The sequence below is a fragment of the Castor canadensis genome, chromosome 16, assembly GCF_047511655.1.
Source record: "Castor canadensis chromosome 16, mCasCan1.hap1v2, whole genome shotgun sequence".
In the NCBI taxonomy this organism is placed as follows: domain Eukaryota; kingdom Metazoa; phylum Chordata; class Mammalia; order Rodentia; family Castoridae; genus Castor; species Castor canadensis.
Genome location: NC_133401.1, coordinates 68,858,340 through 68,876,597, shown reverse-complemented (window position 1 = coordinate 68,876,597; position 18,258 = coordinate 68,858,340). Strand labels below are relative to the sequence as shown.

Below are 18,258 nucleotides of genomic sequence, written 5' to 3'. Positions count from 1 at the left end.
GGATTTGAAATCTGAAATAAACTACCCAATGGACCAAGAAGAGGAGCAAAGAGAATATAAATGCTACATTTTTATACCTTAGAAATTTAAAACCAGCTTCCACATTACTAGATTAGGTTCTAAATCCAGTGCTGTGAGGGGTATCTACTTTCAGACACTGAAAACATTGAATCATCCAATCCACAGGATTTAGGGGATACAAAGGCAGCAGAGCTGTCGGGTTCAAACAAAGATTCCTAACTCAGTAATTTCTACTCTAAAGAAGAAAAAATTAGAACTTTGAACAAAAGAGAAGTGAATATCAAAATACACATAAAGTGCCTGATTTACGAGTACTTAAGGAACACTAGGAATAATGTGTTAATTTGCATTCTTCATACATGACATTAAACTCTCTTCTACTATTTGTGTAGGTGAAAGACTATGGGAAGATTCAATACCAGTTCCAGAGAGGGCTTCATTTTGGTGGGCTTCTCAGATTGGCCTCAATTGGAACTCATCCTTTTTATCTATATTTTTATTTTTTACACCCTAACTCTTTTTGGCAACACCACCATCATAGTTCTCTCATGTCTGAACCTTTGATTGCACACACCCATGTACTTCTTCCTCTGCCACCTCTCCTTCCTGGACCTCTGCTACACCACCAGCACTGTACCCCAGCTTCTAATCAACCTTCTGGGACATGACCACACTATCACCTATGACAGTTGTGTGGCCCAGCTCTTCACTGTCCTTGCCCTGGGTTCCACTGACAGTATGCTCTTGGCGGTGATGGCCTTTGACTGCTATGCTGCTGTATGTCGTCCACTCCACTACATGACCATTATGCACCCTCGTCTCTGCTTTTCACTGGCCATTGCTTCCTGGTCAGGAGGCCTTGTGAACTCACTGATTCAGACAGGTCTCATGATGGCCATGCCTCTCTGTGGCAATCATCTGAATCACTTCTTCTGTGAGATGCCTGTATTCCTGAAGCTGGCTTGTGAGGACACAGGAGGAACTGAGACCAAGATGTTTGTGTCCCAAGCTATCATCTTGGTCTTTCCTGCAGCACTAATTCTAGGCTCTTATGCCCACATTGCCAAGGCTGTGCTGAAGGTCAAGTCAATGGCTGGACGCAGAAAAGCTTTTGGGACTTGTGGCTCCCACCTCCTGGTGATGTCTCTATTTTATGGCTCAACCATCTACACATACCTCCAGCCTATTGGTAGTTATTCTGAGAGTGAGGGAAAGTTTGTTGCCCTTTTTTATACTATAATCACCCCCATGCTCAATCCTCTGACTTATACCCTGAGGAACAAGGATGTGAAAGGGGCTCTATGCAAGATGCTAAGGAGAGGTAGAGATTCATGGTAGGAGGAGAAAAAGGATTAGTAAAAAGTTTTTTTTTCTGTGATCTCTCAGGTTATGGAACTTATATTCCTCCTTGTAGGGTATTTGATGCCTAGAAAATATCACTCAGATGGCTTCAGTATTATACTATCTTTCTTGTTTGGAAGTTGGTTGTGGGGATCTCTTGAGATGCACAGATTCTATAATCACTGTGTATCTGGGAGTAAGTGCTGCTTTGTATTATGACTTTTCAAGGGAATGATGTTGGCGAGAGTGTATTTTGAGCACTTGTGGAAAGTGGCAGTAGATTCCTAGCAAGTCTGAGAGTAAGTAATAGAAGGATGAATTCTGAATGACAATGGCTTTCCCAAAGTCAGATCCCTATGTGGTGCTATATAATAGAACTGTGAGCCAAGGTAGAGGACATAAATTCACCTTGCTTTTCTAATTTTCTGTGAAACTGGCCATGTTCCTTCAAATTCCAGGGCCTGTTTCAAAGGTCTCTTACAGAGGTTAACCTTGTATGCTACTCGGAGCAAATTAAGAACGGTGATACTTCATAGAGAATATCAATTTCAGACACATGTGTCATTTACCAACTTAAAGAACATCATTTGTTCAGAATAGAATAAGGAGTGGCATTAGCATCTCACCCACTGCACCAAAAGTTTCTGTTATTCTGCTTGGTGTTATGCAGAAGATATTCCCCTTGTAACACAGAAGAGAATGGAGAAGAAATGAGTATACAAGTGGTGGAATAAGAGGAAAAATTAAAGTGAAAAGAAATCTATAGGTTGTAAATCAGATGGAAAATTGTATAGGAAAATCTTTATCTCTAAGGGAGTTAGCAAAGAAAATAAAAAGGAGCAAAAGAATTAGCTAATAAATATATAACATTTCACTATGTACATGAGTGTTTTTCCTGGGCTCAGTTCTATTTTCCTTTATGTTTGTCTTTACCCAGTAGCACATTCTTACCACTATCATTTCATTTCATGTAATTATATGTCAAAAAGTGCAGGTATCATTGTTAGTATTTGTTTATTGTTTATCTATTTGTATAATACTTGAAAAACTTGCTCTGCATTCATTGTCATTGATCCTAGAACAGCATCATGACAGTTTGGTTACATTTATATTTTGTTATATTACTTGCTTACTGATGATGAAAATAAGGTTCAAAGGTTTAAGTAACTTACGCAACTTCAAATATGGAGTGAGAATGATTCTCAGGCTTCTACAATCCTAAATGTAAACCTTACTACAATACCCTGACAATTCTTTTTTGTTTAATAGAGAAAGATTGAGGTTAGGAAGAATTATCATTGGTAGGGAAAAAGGCATGAAGGCTGTCCATAGGAGAGAAAGTAGTCATTCAACAAGTGGTCTTGGGAAAGCCTGCTCTCCTTATATAAAAGATGAATGTGGATCCTTATCTTGTGGGATATACAGAAGTAATCTAAAATATATCAAATCCTTCACATAAAATGTACAACTATGAAATCTTAGAGGAAAACATTAGAGGAAAAACTATGACATTGGATTTGATACCAAAAACAGGCAACAAAAGTAAAAAATAGAACTATATCAAAATTAAAAATATCTGTGCATCAGTAGAGTGAAAAGACTACCTAACGGAGGAAATCATCTGGAAATGCGATCATGGGTTAGATCCATAATATATAAGGAAATCTTTTGTTGAGTTCAACAACGAAAAATAGCCTGGTTAAAAAATGAGCAAATGAATTGAATAGACATTTCACTAAAGAAGTATAAAATGACCAGCAAGCATATGAAAGATGCTCAAATCAATAATCATTAGGTTAATGCAAAGCAAAACTCCAATGATATGATATTCATACACACTAGGATGAATACTATAAAACCCCCAAATAACCAGTGTTGGTATGAATGTGGAGAAAATGTAACACTCCACCTGTGCACTCTTGCTGGATATGTAAAATGGTGTTATCTGTATGGAAAATAGTATAAGTTTTCCTAAAAGAATCTAAATAAAAATAGAGTATCATATGACTTAAGGATGTATCATCTGGGTATATATCCACAAGAATCGAAAGAAGGGACTCAAAGAGGGACATATTTTAATGCCCATTTTATTACTCAGTGTTCTCTAGAGAGATAGTATGAATAGGAGGTATATGAGAGAGAGAGAGAGAGAGAGAGAGAGAGAGAGAGAGAGAGAGAGATGGAGAGACGTGGGGGCATGTGAGAGAATTTATTAGGGAAGTGTGTTCATGCATTTTGTGGGGGCTGAGAAGCTCAGGTTAGACTAACTGCAACCAAAGACCCTGGTATGCTAGTAGTGTGGCTCAGGTCAAGTCTGAATGCCTCAGAGAGAGAACCAGGAGTAACCACAGTGTCACTCTCATCTGAAGATGAAAGGCTGAGAACTGGCTCCAATCATGTAAGTCCTGGAGACCAAAGGCTAGGGAGTCTGATGTTCTGAAATCTAAGACCAGTAGAGGGGCCCAGTTCCAGGAGAGCTAGAGGAAAGAATTCACTTCTGCCTTTTTATTCTGTCCTGGTCCCAGCCAATTGGATGATGCTTACTCACATTGAGGGCAGATCTTCTCAACTCTGTCTGCAAACTGACATAACATTATACTCTGGAAATACCCTCACAGACACATCCAGAAATCATGATTTACCAATTCTCTTGGTATTTCTTAATCCAGTCGATTTGACACCTAAAAATTAATAATTACATCTAATTCATAGCCATATTATTCAAAATAGTCTAAAGGGGGAAGCAACCCCAGTGTACAGATGAATGGATAAATCATATGTGATGCATAAATAAAATGTGATACATATATTTAGTACAGTATCATTCAGCATTGTAAAATTTAATTTGATATGTCCTACAACATGGATGAACCCTGTGAACTGTATGCTAAGTTAAACAGCCAGTCACAAAAGACGAATTCAGTATGTATTCACCTGTATGAAGTATATGGAATAGTCAAATCACAGAAACAGAAATTAGAATGGTGGTTGCCAGGGAGCAGAGGAGGAGAAAATGGGGAGCTGTTGTTCAGTGAGTATAAAAGTCTCAGTTTTGTAAGATGAAAAAGTTCTGGAGATCTGTCACAGCTATGTGAATACACTTAACAGTATTGAACTTTATACTTGAAATGATTAAGATGATAAATTTTATGCTGTGTGTATGCATTTGACCACAATTAGTAACAGAATTAAAAAAAATTAGTAGCAGTCAGAATGCCAAAAATAATCATGTAGAAACTATCACAGTAAAAAATAGCATGACCTCCATGGAGAAAATTGCAAGACATTTCTGAAAATCATGAAAAAAAAACCACTTGGATGATTATAAAGATCTGTGTGTTCATGTTTGGAAAATTCTATTTAGCAAGAAATTCCTATTTTCCCCAAACTAATTCTAATTATGCTCTGATGTAATTCTAAAAAGATTCAAACAAAGGACTTCAATAGAAGTTTAATAAATCTTATAAGTTTTATGGTAAAACAGAATCAAAAAGAGTAAAGAGAATTCTCAAAAGGAAAAAAAATCTGTGAGACTCAGGTTCAAAATGATTTAATTGCTGTAAATCTATGGTAATAAAGACACAGGGTATTAACATGAGGATAGATGAAGCAGAATGAAGAGAACACCAGAAACATTCATGTATACTTTGAAATTTGATGCATGACTAAAGAAAAATATTCGGGGAAGACTGGGCTCTTCAATAAATGTTGTTCAGACAACAGAAAATCTGAAAGGAAGAAAAACATCTCTGTGTTATACCATATACCAAGTTGATTCAAGGCCTAAATGTGAAAAAGCAAGATACCAAAACTTTTAGATAAAGAGAATATTTTGATGCCCTTATTTTAGAGATTCATTTTTATGGTTTGTTTTAGTTTTTATTCATTGGTTTTAAACTTTTTTATTAATACACATTAACTGTGCATGCTAATGAGGTTAGTATGACATTTCTATACATGAATATAGCATGCACCAGTCAAATCCAATCTCCCTTCTTCTTCCACCCACCTTCACCTCTCTAGTAATCACTTTCAGGTCAGTGTTCTAGCTTCCACATGTGACAGAGCACATGTACTTATCTTTCTGTGTCTCTATCACTTAGCATAGTCCTTCACTTTTGTCTATGTTGCCAAAAATGACAGGATTTCTTTCACCTTTCTGGTTCAATGATACTCCATTGTGTACATATACACAAAACTGTCTCTTTCCATTCATCTGTTGAGGGCACCTAGGCTGATCCTTTATTTTAACTATTGTGAATAGTCTCATGACAAAATGGACATGCAGGTATGGAAATTCACTTTTTTGACAAGACTGAACCATAAATGGAAAGAATTGTATTAAAGGCTAGTATAGTGGTGCACACCTGTAATTCCAGCATTCAGGAGGCTGAGGTAGGAGGATCACAAGTTTGAAACTAGCTATGTAGCGTCACTCATAATCAATGAAATGCTATGTTAATTGACAATGAGGTACAATTTCATACCTGTCAGATTAGCAAACATGGTGTTTTGCTTTGTTTTGTTTTTATTACCTTCTCAGTCATCTACTGAAAGAGCATTCTAGAATATCATCAAAAAACATTCTGATAAAGCAAGGTTGCTACTATGTTTCATAAGCAGGTACAATTTACATTCACAGAGGTATGATACAGTTCTGCTGTATGTCTAATACTACAGGATACAATTACCAAGGCATCATTTGACACTTAATTCTACTTTTTCATCGGAGGGACCAACAGATAGTGTGACACAGCTCTGCATAGAAATGCTCTTTAAACCAGTCCAGTGACGGTAGCTCACGCCTGTAATTCTAGCTACTCAGGAGGCAGAGATCAGTAGGATCACTGCCCGAAGCAAATAGTTCCTGAGAGCTTACGTCAAAAATAAAAAATCACAAAAAGGGGCTGGTGGAGCAGCTCAAGGTGTAAGGCCTGAATTCAAGCCCCAGTACTGCAAAGAAAAAAAGAAATGCACTTCAAGCTAGTCTTGGGCCAGTAGCTCATGACTGTAACCTAGCTACTCGGGAGGCAGATATCAGGAAGATCATAGCTTGAAGGCAGCCAGGGTATATAGTTCACGAGACCCTATCTCAAAAATACCCAACACACAGGATAAAACAGGGCTGGTGGAGTGGATCAAGTAGTAGAATGTCTGCCTAGCAAGCATGAGGCCCTGAGTTCAAACCTCAGTACCACTCAGCACCCCACCACCACCACCAAAAAAAAAAGAAGTGCACTTTATATTCTTGTGTGAAAATAGAACAATGAAATCAGTCAAACTTGTTTTATAAAGGGGGAGAGTGAATGAAGGAGAGTGATGGAGGGGGTGAATCTAATCAAGGTGTAGTATAAACACATAGTGAAATGTCACAGTGAACCTTGCCCCCTGCCCTGGGACAACTAATACATGTTAATAAATTTTTTTTTTTTAAAATGCACTTTCTTAGAATTTCCTTTCATTAGCAACACAGTTTTATGTATTCATTCTGTTCAGGAACATCAGCTAAAAGCCATTAAAAAAAGCCAGGCAGAGAGAGTTTGTCTTTAATATATATGTTATATATTGTATTTATATTTTTACATACATATTTATATATAATTTATATTATATACATGTATATATGGATAGGGAAGAAACAAATTTCAGTTATTTGGAATACCTCTTAATGTTAAAGACACTAATATGGTTTTTGACTCAGAATTAACTATGCTATAAACAATCTTAAAAAATAAACTCTTGCCCATAGGCACAAGAGCTATGTATAACAATGTTCACTGCACACTGTGTCAAATAGCAAAATATTCAAAACAACAAAGTAGTCTGTCCTTCAAAAATGATGATTAAATGGTGATGTGTGATGCCATGAAATTCTATAGAGCTATTAAGATGAATACCCCTAGTGGAGAACCATATCAGGAGAGCAGTGACAGTCCTGTGACTTACTGTCCATTTCCTCATATTTATCCCCGTTGGTATACATTGTAAGTGGAGTATGAGAAATATTTTATACTTGGACTAGAAAGACTTTTGTTTGAATTATGGCTTACCACTCTACTAACTTTCTACTTGTACACAATTTGCTAAATTATTGTGACCTTTAGGCATAAAAATGTCCATAGGATTTTCTGTTATCTATAAGTGATAGAAAAAAGTTGTGAAGCCTATTCAGGTTTCATCATGGGCAAACAGAAGGACTATTTCCATGAGTTTGGAGGGACAATGATAGAGAAAAATAAATTTATTTAATGATTAAAATCTCTGAGTTCCATTCGATTGATGTCCTCATTAACAATATATTTTCAATCCAAGTGTCATGAAAAGAATAAAGGAATTAGAGGCTCACTGAAATCTATGAATGTATTAAAATATGAAGGATTATTCTTGCCTTTAAAAACCCTATGGAGGTGTGTAGAGAGTGTAGTTTACTGACTCAAAACTGACTGTATACAAACTATGAATGTACTTAACACTACTGAACTATGCACTTAAAAATACTAAAGATGGTAACATATAGAGGATAGGTGTTTTCTACAGATGCTCTTACTCCTCTGTAGAGTTAGAAAAGACAGGGTGACCTGGGAACATATATGAGGTGGTACAGCATCCGCCTAGCAAGCATTTGTCCCTTAGTTCAAACCCCAGTACCAACAAAAGAAAAAAAAAGTAAAAAATAATAAACTAAACAAACAAAAAATTAAAAAGAGAAAGAAAAGACAGAAAAGTGAAGAAGTCTTATGTGGTGTATGGAAAACACAATGAGTAGCTACTTGAAAAGTTTTTTGGCAACATACTCACTAAAGTGCACACTGTAACACATATACACTTCACTGTACAGTCTATGATGCATACATTGCAGTGCACACTAAAATGTATGTACTATATTTTTATGTAAATTTTACTGTGATGAAGTTGATTTAAAAAAAGAGATGTGATCTCAGTATTTGAAAAAGTACTACATAGAAGGTAGAATTTAATTTTTCTTGTGATTCCAATGGTAAGAATAGGGATGGATACATTGAACCTTGTAAAACTCAACTTAATTGAGTGTATGGAAGTATTTATGAAGGTAAGAGTTTCACAGCAGGGTGACTATAGTCAATAATATTATGTGTAAAAAGTAATTCCACTGTTACAAGCATGTTCTACATCTGAGTTTATATATGATCAAGCTTGTTTTTGAGTATATGTTTATCTTTGGATCTATCTTCCATGTATGAGAGAAAACATGTGACTTCTGCGTTTCTTGTCCTGGTTTACTTCACTTACCATGATGTCCTCCAATTGCATCCCTTTGTGTTTGTAATAGTGGAACTACTTTATGGTACTTGGAGAAAGAGGGAAAGGAAGAGAGAACGATAGAGCATCAGTAATACTGCATAACATAAGATGTGAAGGTAGAGGATATAAGGATGTACACTGAAAACTGTTGAAAAATAGGGGTTGGGAGGTAAAGGAGTAATGAGAGTAATAGAAGGGGTTGAGTGGACCAAAGAAAAGTAGACTCACAGTGGGTATATGTTGAGACACCCCTCTGAACATCAACTTAAATATTAATAATGAAAACCAGGACTATAAAATAGGTACAGGGTGTGGGGGGGTACTAGTTGGAGGGGAATGGTGAAGAAAGGAGATTAAGGTGACGGTATATGGTAGATGGAGTTCATATACCTATATGAAACAGAAGAAACCTCTTGCAATTGCTTTTAGTGGGGTGGGGAGAGGGTGGAGGGGGTATTATTAGGGTATAATGAATATACCCTAATAAAAATTTATTTAAAAATACAGTAAATTTCAAATGTCTTACCATAAAAACATTAGGTAGGCAAGGTTACAGGAATGTTAATTACCTTGATTTATTCATACCACATTATACACATATATGAAAACACTGTATTTTGCCACAGTAATATATACGATTATGACCCATCAATTAAAAGTTAAAAGGTTAGAGGGTATGAGAGATTCCCTAGCAGGTCACAAGGTCTCCTTTCCTGAGACTCTGGAAAGCAGCAGCCTGACCACGGTTAGGTCCTGGTGTGGAGAAAGTCTGTGGATCAGGACAAGGCTTAGAAGTTGTTGCCAAATGTAGTACAGTGTCCGTCCTAGATATCCCAGCCATTCCCTGCCGTCCTGTAAGAATTCAGTAAACCTTGTTAGACTTCTTCACCTTCTTGTTTTTAAAAATATCTCTTTTCCAGGTTTTGAAGTGCATCATCATAATAATAATAGTGTATAATAACATAACATAAAATAATATTGAATAATACTATTATAATTTTGTGGCACTAGTGCTTGAACTCAGGGCCTTACATTGCTAGGCAGCATTATATCATTTAAGTGATACCAGTCCTTTGCGCTGTTAGTGTGTTTCAGATAACATTTTTAGTTTTTGCCTGTGCTGGCCTTGAACTATGAGTAGCTGGGATTACAAGTATAGGTCACCACACCCACCTTAGTTTTGAGACCCAGTCTCATTAATTTTCTGCCCAGTTTATGTTGAACTGGCACTCCTCCTGTCTCTTTCTCCCAAGCAGCTGGGATTATAGGCATGCATGCCTGGCCTGAAGTTGATGAATAAAATCTTCCTTTTCATTAAAATATTTTTTATTTCTTGATACTGGGGTTTGACCTTAGGGCTTTGTGCTTGCCTGGCAGGTGCTCTACCACTTGAGCCGTGCCCTGAGCCCTTTTTTGTTTTAGTTATCATTCAGGTAGACACCATCAACCCACGTTATTTGTTGAGATGGGGTCTCACTAGCTTTTCACACAGGTTGGCCTCAAAATGCCATCCTCCTGATCTCTGCTTTCCAAGAAGCTGGGATCTTGAATGCAAGCCATCTATAATCCCAGATCACTAAAATTTTGTATTTGATTTCCCTTGAAATTATGAAAATCAACATGTGACACAAAAATCCACATACAAATGTTTCACAGAAGCATGATTCATAATAGCCAAAATGTAGAAACATCCCAAATAACCATCAACAGATGAATGAGTAAGGCAAAAGTGGTCTATTCATGCAGTGGAGTATTATTCAGCCATACAAAAGGAGGATGTGTTGATACATGCTACTATGTGGATGAGCCTTGAAAGATTTCTGCCAAGGAAAGAAGCTAGTCACAGAAGACCAGACATGATAAGAATCTATTTGTGTGAAATGCCCCAAAAGGCAAATCTATAAGAGCAGAAAGTGCATTGATGCTTGCCTGGGGTTCAGGTGAGAATAACAAGTGATTGAAACGGGCATGAGGTGTCATTTAGGGACAACGGCAATACCCTAATATGCTAGATCACAACTCTGGGAATTGAACTGCACACTTTAGATTGAGAATTATAGCATATGCTAAAAGCAATATATGATAATAATGCAATAAATGGAACTATTATTGTATTAACAAAAATCCACCATTCTGTCCACTCTCTTCCCATGTTAAACACCCTTCATCTAAGAAGCAGTGTAACTGTGATTTGTTTTGAATTTTTTCATGTTTGTACAACCATGCATATGGTACACATATGTAGATTCTGCCCTTTATATATTGCAGAAATAAGACAAAACTGTATGTGTCACTGGAAACCTGCTTTGGTCACTCTCACCTGAACTTCAAGCTGGCCCTGGCAGTGGGTATCTGTGGAACTGTGGAAAACTTACTTGACTGCTTGGTGCTTCAGTGCTCTCTCTTGTAGAATAAGAACAATAATGGTAACTACCATCCAAGGTTATTGTGACTGGGTTAGTATGCATGGAGTTCTTAGAATACTATCTGACAGATAGCAAGCACTGTATAAAAGTTTAGCCATTATTTTTCCTTCAAAGAACATCAATATAAGGAGACATTGCCCACTCACTTTGAAAGTAACTCTTTTCTATAATTGTCCATAATAGTCTGTGGCATTTTCCTTAATTATATGTAAGACCCAGTAAAGTAATACTGTTTAACATATCTTTAAATATTTCTCTGTATAGTTTTGTGTTCTCTGCATAAAAGGAGAGACCTTTGGACCCACTACTTTGGTTGTAACTATTTAAGATGATGTCAGCTTCTCCTTAGACTGAGGAGATCCTGGGAGTTGAAGGTCCTATTTTTTGCACTTTCTTCAGGAAAAGAGAAGGCACTGAATAAGTGCTTGTTTTATAGCACTAGCTCCCACTGAATGAATGCCTTACACACATCAGGCACCTCGTATACAGTGTCATCAGTCCACACAATGATATACTGTAGCTTCCATTAACATCATCTTACCAACAGGGAAACTGAGACTCAAGCATTTCAAGAGAGCTTTTCAATGTCACAAAGCTAGTAATAGCTTTTTGGTCTGTATGTCTGCATCACCTTTGCCTTTAATGTGTACAGATAATTTAGAATCTTGTTTTTTATTTTTCATGGCATTTTAAGCAGTGCTCATTGCTCAATAAATGATTGGGAAATGCATTGATAAATAAATGCATTGTATATTTAAACTTTCTGTGGTCCAGATCAGGGTATAAAAGTAAGAAATACTAAACATTAAGTATAGGGTGTGAGAGAGAAATAAAAAACATCAAACTGTTAATCAAGGAAACGCTCTTGAGGACAAGACCATTAGATGAAATCCCAGAGAAGGAAGACATGTGGATTGTGGTGGACATGGTATGCTTCAACCAAGACACGGAATTCGCTCTGATTGAAGTGTTGGTCAGATGAGGGTCAGAGTAGGGGAAGGATGAGGAGTCTCATCCTTCAAAGTTGTAAGAGTCAAGTAAAAAGGTGTGTTCCAAGGATGCTGACATTCACCTTGGTGGGGAAGCTTATGGGGAATACAGTGAACTGAGTCAGAGAGCCAGTCACTTGGTTATAATTGACCACAGGTCTCCAAGGTCACACTAGGTAAAGAATTTGTTTTTTACTGTTATTAAGGAGGCCTTAGCAATGCCCTGAGGCCTTTAGAGTCAGGCCATGTTTGGTGACAACAGTTCCTTTCTTGTATGAGTTGGTCATGGTGACGGACTGGAGGTGTAGTGGAGTGGATGCTTCATCCTCCTCAGGCATGGAACTCCAAAGGCACCTCTGATGAAAGAGGGAGCCACATGTAAGCATGTCCATGACCAAGGTCTGATGCAAGCCCTCCACTCCACAGAAGAAATCAGCACCAAAGAGGAACATGCCTTTCACAGACATCTCTTGATGCCATCAGTGTCGAATGGGTCTCATATTGCATCGAAGCCTGTACAATTCAGGGAGGCAAATGCAATCATTTTCTTTCCTGGACCTCTGGGTGAGTCCTGACTGGGTAGGCTATTCTGGCTTCACAGTCCCTTTTAAAACTCAAAGCTATGATGCCAAGGCTCCAAAGTGGAAAGTAAAGTGTAGACATCAGAACCAGGAGACAATGAATAGAGGCATGGGAGAAGTTACTGAAAATAAACCAAGAACAATTTATTGGAAGAGTACAATTGGAGAGAAACTTTTCTCTTTGGAGGCAATGTTCTGTTTCAAATCTGAGTTAACAAAGCAAAACAACTTGTTAATTCAGCCTTTGAATGTCAATTAAGCTGAATGGACCCCAACTGTCATTTTCTGGTCTTTGTTGAATGTTTAGTAGAAGAATCATAAACATGACTTTAAATACCTGTGTGATGGGATGAATATAGTGTTATATCTAGTGTAACATACAGAGGGACAAAGACATGTAAAAAGAATCAGTGAGTGGACAAGAGCTAGAAAGAAAATACAAAGACATCCTAGGTAGAAAGGAGAGAACAAGTCTTTCTGTGGGAATGAGTAAAGAGAATTGTCAGTTGGAGAAATGGGGGACAAAATTGCCCTCACTCATCATGAGGAAGATATTTGCTGCTAGCTTTTCCACCAAACTAATGAATCTAAACTCAATTCTGTCCTTTCTGAGAGAAGCAGCTGGTACGAATGAGGTTGTGAGGATTGGGGCACTGACCATATGTACTGAACAGAAGGAAGCAAATAAGCACAGTGGACTCAAGCTTGTAATCCTAGTCTTGTGAAGCAGGATGGAAATCTGGAATAAATTACCTAATAGACCAAGAAGAGGAGCAAAAGTGAATGCTAATGCTACATTTTTACCCCTTACATTGTTAAAAGCAGCTCTCACATGACTGGGTTAGGTCCTCATCTCAATCCTATGAACGAGGAACTACATCCCTGCTTTCAGACATTGAAATAACACATCCACAGGATTTAAGTGCCTCGCAGAAGTCCTGAGTACAAATGCAGCAGAGCTGTCAGATTCAAACCAAGACAACCTCATTCCTAATTCAGAAATTAGCCATTTAAAGAAGAGTAAAGTAGAAGACTGAACAGAAGTGAATATCAAAATACATAATAAAGTGCCTGACTTACTGACTACTTAAGGAATACTGATAACAGTGTTTTAATCTGTGCTCTTCATAGGTGGCATTAAACTATGTTCTGCTCTTTGTGCTGGTGAAAGGCTATAGGAACATTGAACACAAGTTCAGGACAGGGTTTCATTTGGTGGGGCTTCTCAGACTGACCTCAATTTGAACTTATTCTGATGATGGCAACACAACCATCATCACTCTCTCACACCTGGATTTTCGATTGAACACACCCATGTACTTCTTCCTCTGCCACCTCCCCTTCCTGGACCTCTGCTACTCCACAGGTACAGTGCCCCAACTTCTAATCCACCTTCAGGGACATGACCATCAGCTATGGAGGGTGTGTGGCCCAGTTCTTTCTTGTCTGGCCCTCGGTTCCACTGAGAGTGTGCTTTTGGTGGTGATGGCTTTGACCACAATGCTGCTGTGTGCAGCCCACTCCACTGCATGACCATTACGCACCCTCATCTCTGCTTTTCACTGGCTATTGCTTCTCAGTCAGGGGCCTTGTGAAGTCTCTGATTCAGACACACCTCGTCATGGCCATACCCCTCTATGGCAATCACCTGAATCATCTGTGAGATGCCTGTATTCCTGATGTTGACTTGTGAGGACACAGGAGGAACTGAGGCCAAGATGTTTGTGCCCTGACTTGTGGGTCTCACCTCCTGGTGGCTTCTCTGCTTTATGGCTCAGCCATGTATCCATAGTTACAACCCAAGGGTAGTTATTGTGAAAGCAAGGGAATTTTTCTACCCTTTATTATACTACAATCACTCCCTTGCTCAATCCTCTCATTTGTACATTTAGAAACAAGGGTGTAAAGGGAGCTCTGGGGAAGGGACAAGAGAGAGGCAGAGACTCAGGGTAGGAGGGGAAGGAGGGCCAGTGAACATTTCTATAATAGATCTAACACTTAGAAAACCTTCCTATCCTTGCAAGGCAGTTAATTACGAGAAAATGATCCTCAGAAGGCCTCAGATATTTAGTGCCTTCCTTGGTTGAAAGTGACAAGTGGCACTGTGTAGATACACTTTCAAGTTCAGTGTCTATGATCAATGTGAGTGAGTATTGATTTGTAGCACAAATAAATGCTTGGGAATTGCATGCATTGTGCCCATTTCTGAAGAGTAGGGTTGGGTTCTAAACAAACCTTAGAGTCAGAGTAGCATTAATACAGAATCACAATAGCTTTCCATGTTAGCATGGTGCATTGTAGATTATGCTATGACAAAAGACAAGAGACAAAGAGTAGGTTGACACCTACTCTTCCAATTTCCTATGACCCTGGCCATGTCCACTTAAATCTCAGGGCCCCTTTTAGGGTCTCTTACAGTGGTGACCCTTCTATGATATTTTGAGCTCTATGAGAGGTATCTCATGGAACTTGTAGAGTTTCACACATGAATGCCATTTAGCTACCAGAGGTAAAAAGCAAAAATTTTAAGGATGCATTCAGTAAACAGTGCCATTAATATCTCATCAATTACAGAGTGTCATGACTTGTTGCTGGGTATTATGAAGAAGGAATTCTCAGTAAAAGAGAAGCAAGGAGAGAAGAAATGGTAAAACAATGACTCACAAAAAAGTGATAAAGAAAAAAAAAGTAGTTTAGACTGTCACAGTGTGTGTGTGTGTGTGTGTGTTTGTATGTGAAAGAGGGAGAGAGAGACAGAGAGAGACAGAGAAGAGTGTTGTTTTGGGAAGGACAAGAATCATTAGAGCGAAGTGTGAAGACTGATTTTCGGAAATACAACACTACCATTTTATTCAATGTGCTTAAAACAACAGTTTCATGTCAAAAATGCATGTATCTTTTAAAATAACCTTTGGTAGTTTCCATTAATTTCACATTGAGTAAATCATCTTTTATGTCAATAGCAATCACTCTACTTCTTTAATACTTCAAAAATTGTTTTGCAAAACTCATTAATCCTACAACAGCATAGTGAGTTAGTTTTGTTTTATTCTCTGCTTATTCATGATAGAAGTTCAAGTGATTTAAACAACTTTTAAAGTTCATATATCAAATATAGGGTGAAGCTGAGACATGGGCTTGGAAAGCCCTAAATGGAACCATTACTGCAAATGATCCTATTTTTCTTTTTCTGAGTGTCAATTCTTAGTGGAAGGAGATTTAGGTTGGAACAAAAGCTGATTGGTAAGGAATTAAATGTACTTCACAGTTTTGCTTTGGTCGATTCTGGCTAGTGTTCTAGACTCTTCTGAGTTTTTCATTCTTTGGTTACAGGCCACATTTCCCCTTCTGAACATATAACATTACCTGTAATAATAGTTCAAATTTCCTGAACCTTTATTATTGCTGAAGCACAGAGCCATACATTATTCAACCTTTTACATTTCATTCTTACAACATGAAAAATAGGCATATTTTATATTTTTTTTCCTTATCGGTTTAATTTCTCAAGAGACTGACAGATTTTTTTGTGTTGACTTACTTCAAATTACCCAGATACTAAGTGGTGAGTCAGGATTTGAATCTGTTTACTCCAAACCTTACTCACCTACAACCACACAAGAATCCATAATTTATATTTATTAGTTCAAGGCAGTAAACACAGGAAATGAATGTATTTAGTTCTCTGTACTCATGAGTATCAAGGTATAAATAATCCAATCATATGTATAATCTAATAGAAAAAAGGCATTATTTGAACATACAGAACAGAATTTAATAGGTTGGGCTGACTGTGCTATCACATCTCCTATTAAAGCACTTTTAAGAGGCAGCTGGAATTGCTGGGCACATAGTCGTGACCTTTCAACTTCTGTCTTATAGGAGGGAGCCTGCATTTCCCTGGGAACCTGCACTCCTTCAAGTCTCACTGGAGCTTCTCATCAGGACAGTGACTAACTGATCATCTGAGATGGTCATTCTCTATAATCATAGCAGAGCCAGGCGCCTTCCATTGCCAATGTGATTGAGGTAGTCCAAGGTTACTTCCCTGCATGTAGTGGAATATTAAGACTTCCTTTGCCTGTTCTTTTTTTTACATTATTAATTTTTAAAATAAATTTATTGTGCATATTTGAAGTTCAAAGCATGATTCATGGATTCATAGAGATAATAGTCATCACTCTAGTGAAGCTGATTAACGTGCTATCTTTTCACAGAATATATCCTCATCTCATTGTTTTGATCCAAAGTGTTGAATAAAATCCACCCACTAACCAAATTACCCAACACAACCCAACTTTACTCACTACAGTCCTCATTTTGTACATTAGATCTTTTGTTTGATCTACATATACTCTACTTTGTATCCTTTGATTGACAACTCCCTATTCTCTGGACATTACCAACACTGTTTTCTTCTTCATCTCTGTAATAATGACTTAAAAATCCTGCACACGTGGGCTAATGCAATAAATTTCAATGTCTGCGTTATTTTATATACTTTAATGCCCTCCTGGCCTATTCCACTGTCCAGGATGAACTTTGAGTATGTCTCACAACTTTATCTTTATTTCATCACTTACATATAGTAGAAAGTCCAAAGGACACTCTAAAGTCACAAACACAGAATCATGTCATAAATTGCCTGTGAACAAGAAATTAGTGGTTAATACAAGCCATAACTGAAATGAAATTCCTTTGGATTCTGAATGTGAAAATCTTTCCCACACTGTACTAAAGTATACAGCAAAAGGGATAAATATGAGGAAATGAGCAATAAGTAAAAGTGTGTGTCTCTGGTCTCCTGAGATGGCTTTCCCCTGAGGGGAAGGATTTGGGAGTTTGTTCATTTTAATTGCTATATAGAATTTCACTGACATCGACATTCACCATTATATTTGAAGAACAAACTACTGTATTGTTTCTTCAGACACTGTGGCAATGCACATATCTGTATCTAGCTGTTGTGCCTGTGTGCAGGAGTTTCTCTACAGATTACCACAGAGTAACACCCTGGCTCAGAGCGAATGAGATTCTCCAACATTGAAAGATAAAGTTTCTGTAGCTTGTTTTATTCCTAAAAAAATGGGAAAATATACAAACATTTAAATGTTTGCTAATCTAATGGGTCTGAAATTTTATCTTGTCCTTTTAAATTGTGTTTCATTGATTATGAGCAAGGATGATGATCTGCTTACATTGTTTATTTCCAAATTTACTTTGAAATCATCTACTATTTTTTTCCATTTTTACTAGAGTGTCTGTTCTTTGTGAAAGATCTGAAGCTTGCATGTCACATTCTGCCTTTTTTAAAAACTCTTTGTTATGTACATTGTACCTCCTAATCTCTAGCTTGATTTTTACTACTCATGAGGAATGTGTGTGTTTGCATGTGTGCCCAAAGGCCTTAATACTAATCATTTCCTTGATGGTTTGAATTTTATCAAAACATATACCTTTAAGATAAGACCATGAAAATGTCCTCTATGCTTTTCTGAAAGTCACTTAGGCCTTGACTCAACTTCATTTTTGTTTTTTTACCTTCAAAAGAGATTTTATTTCACATTGGTTTTATTTCACAGTTACAGTATATACATTTTTGGCATAAAGACACAAAGC

General features: G+C 37.4%; 1 protein-coding gene across 1 annotated transcript; it reads left to right on the top strand.

The window, feature by feature from the left end:
- Window positions 1-537: 537 nt before the first annotated feature.
- LOC109679445 (olfactory receptor 2Y1B-like) lies at window positions 538-1,359 on the top strand. The gene has a single exon (XM_074057400.1). It carries the CDS (start codon window positions 598-600, stop codon window positions 1,357-1,359), a length of 762 nt encoding a protein of 253 aa, XP_073913501.1. The 5' UTR covers window positions 538-597.
- The last annotated feature ends 16,899 nt before the right edge of the window (window positions 1,360-18,258 follow it).

Coding starts and splice junctions, on each gene's coding strand:
- LOC109679445 (XM_074057400.1), top strand. CDS start 598: ATGTACTTCTTCCTCTGCCACCTCTCCTTCCTGGACCTCTGCTACACC.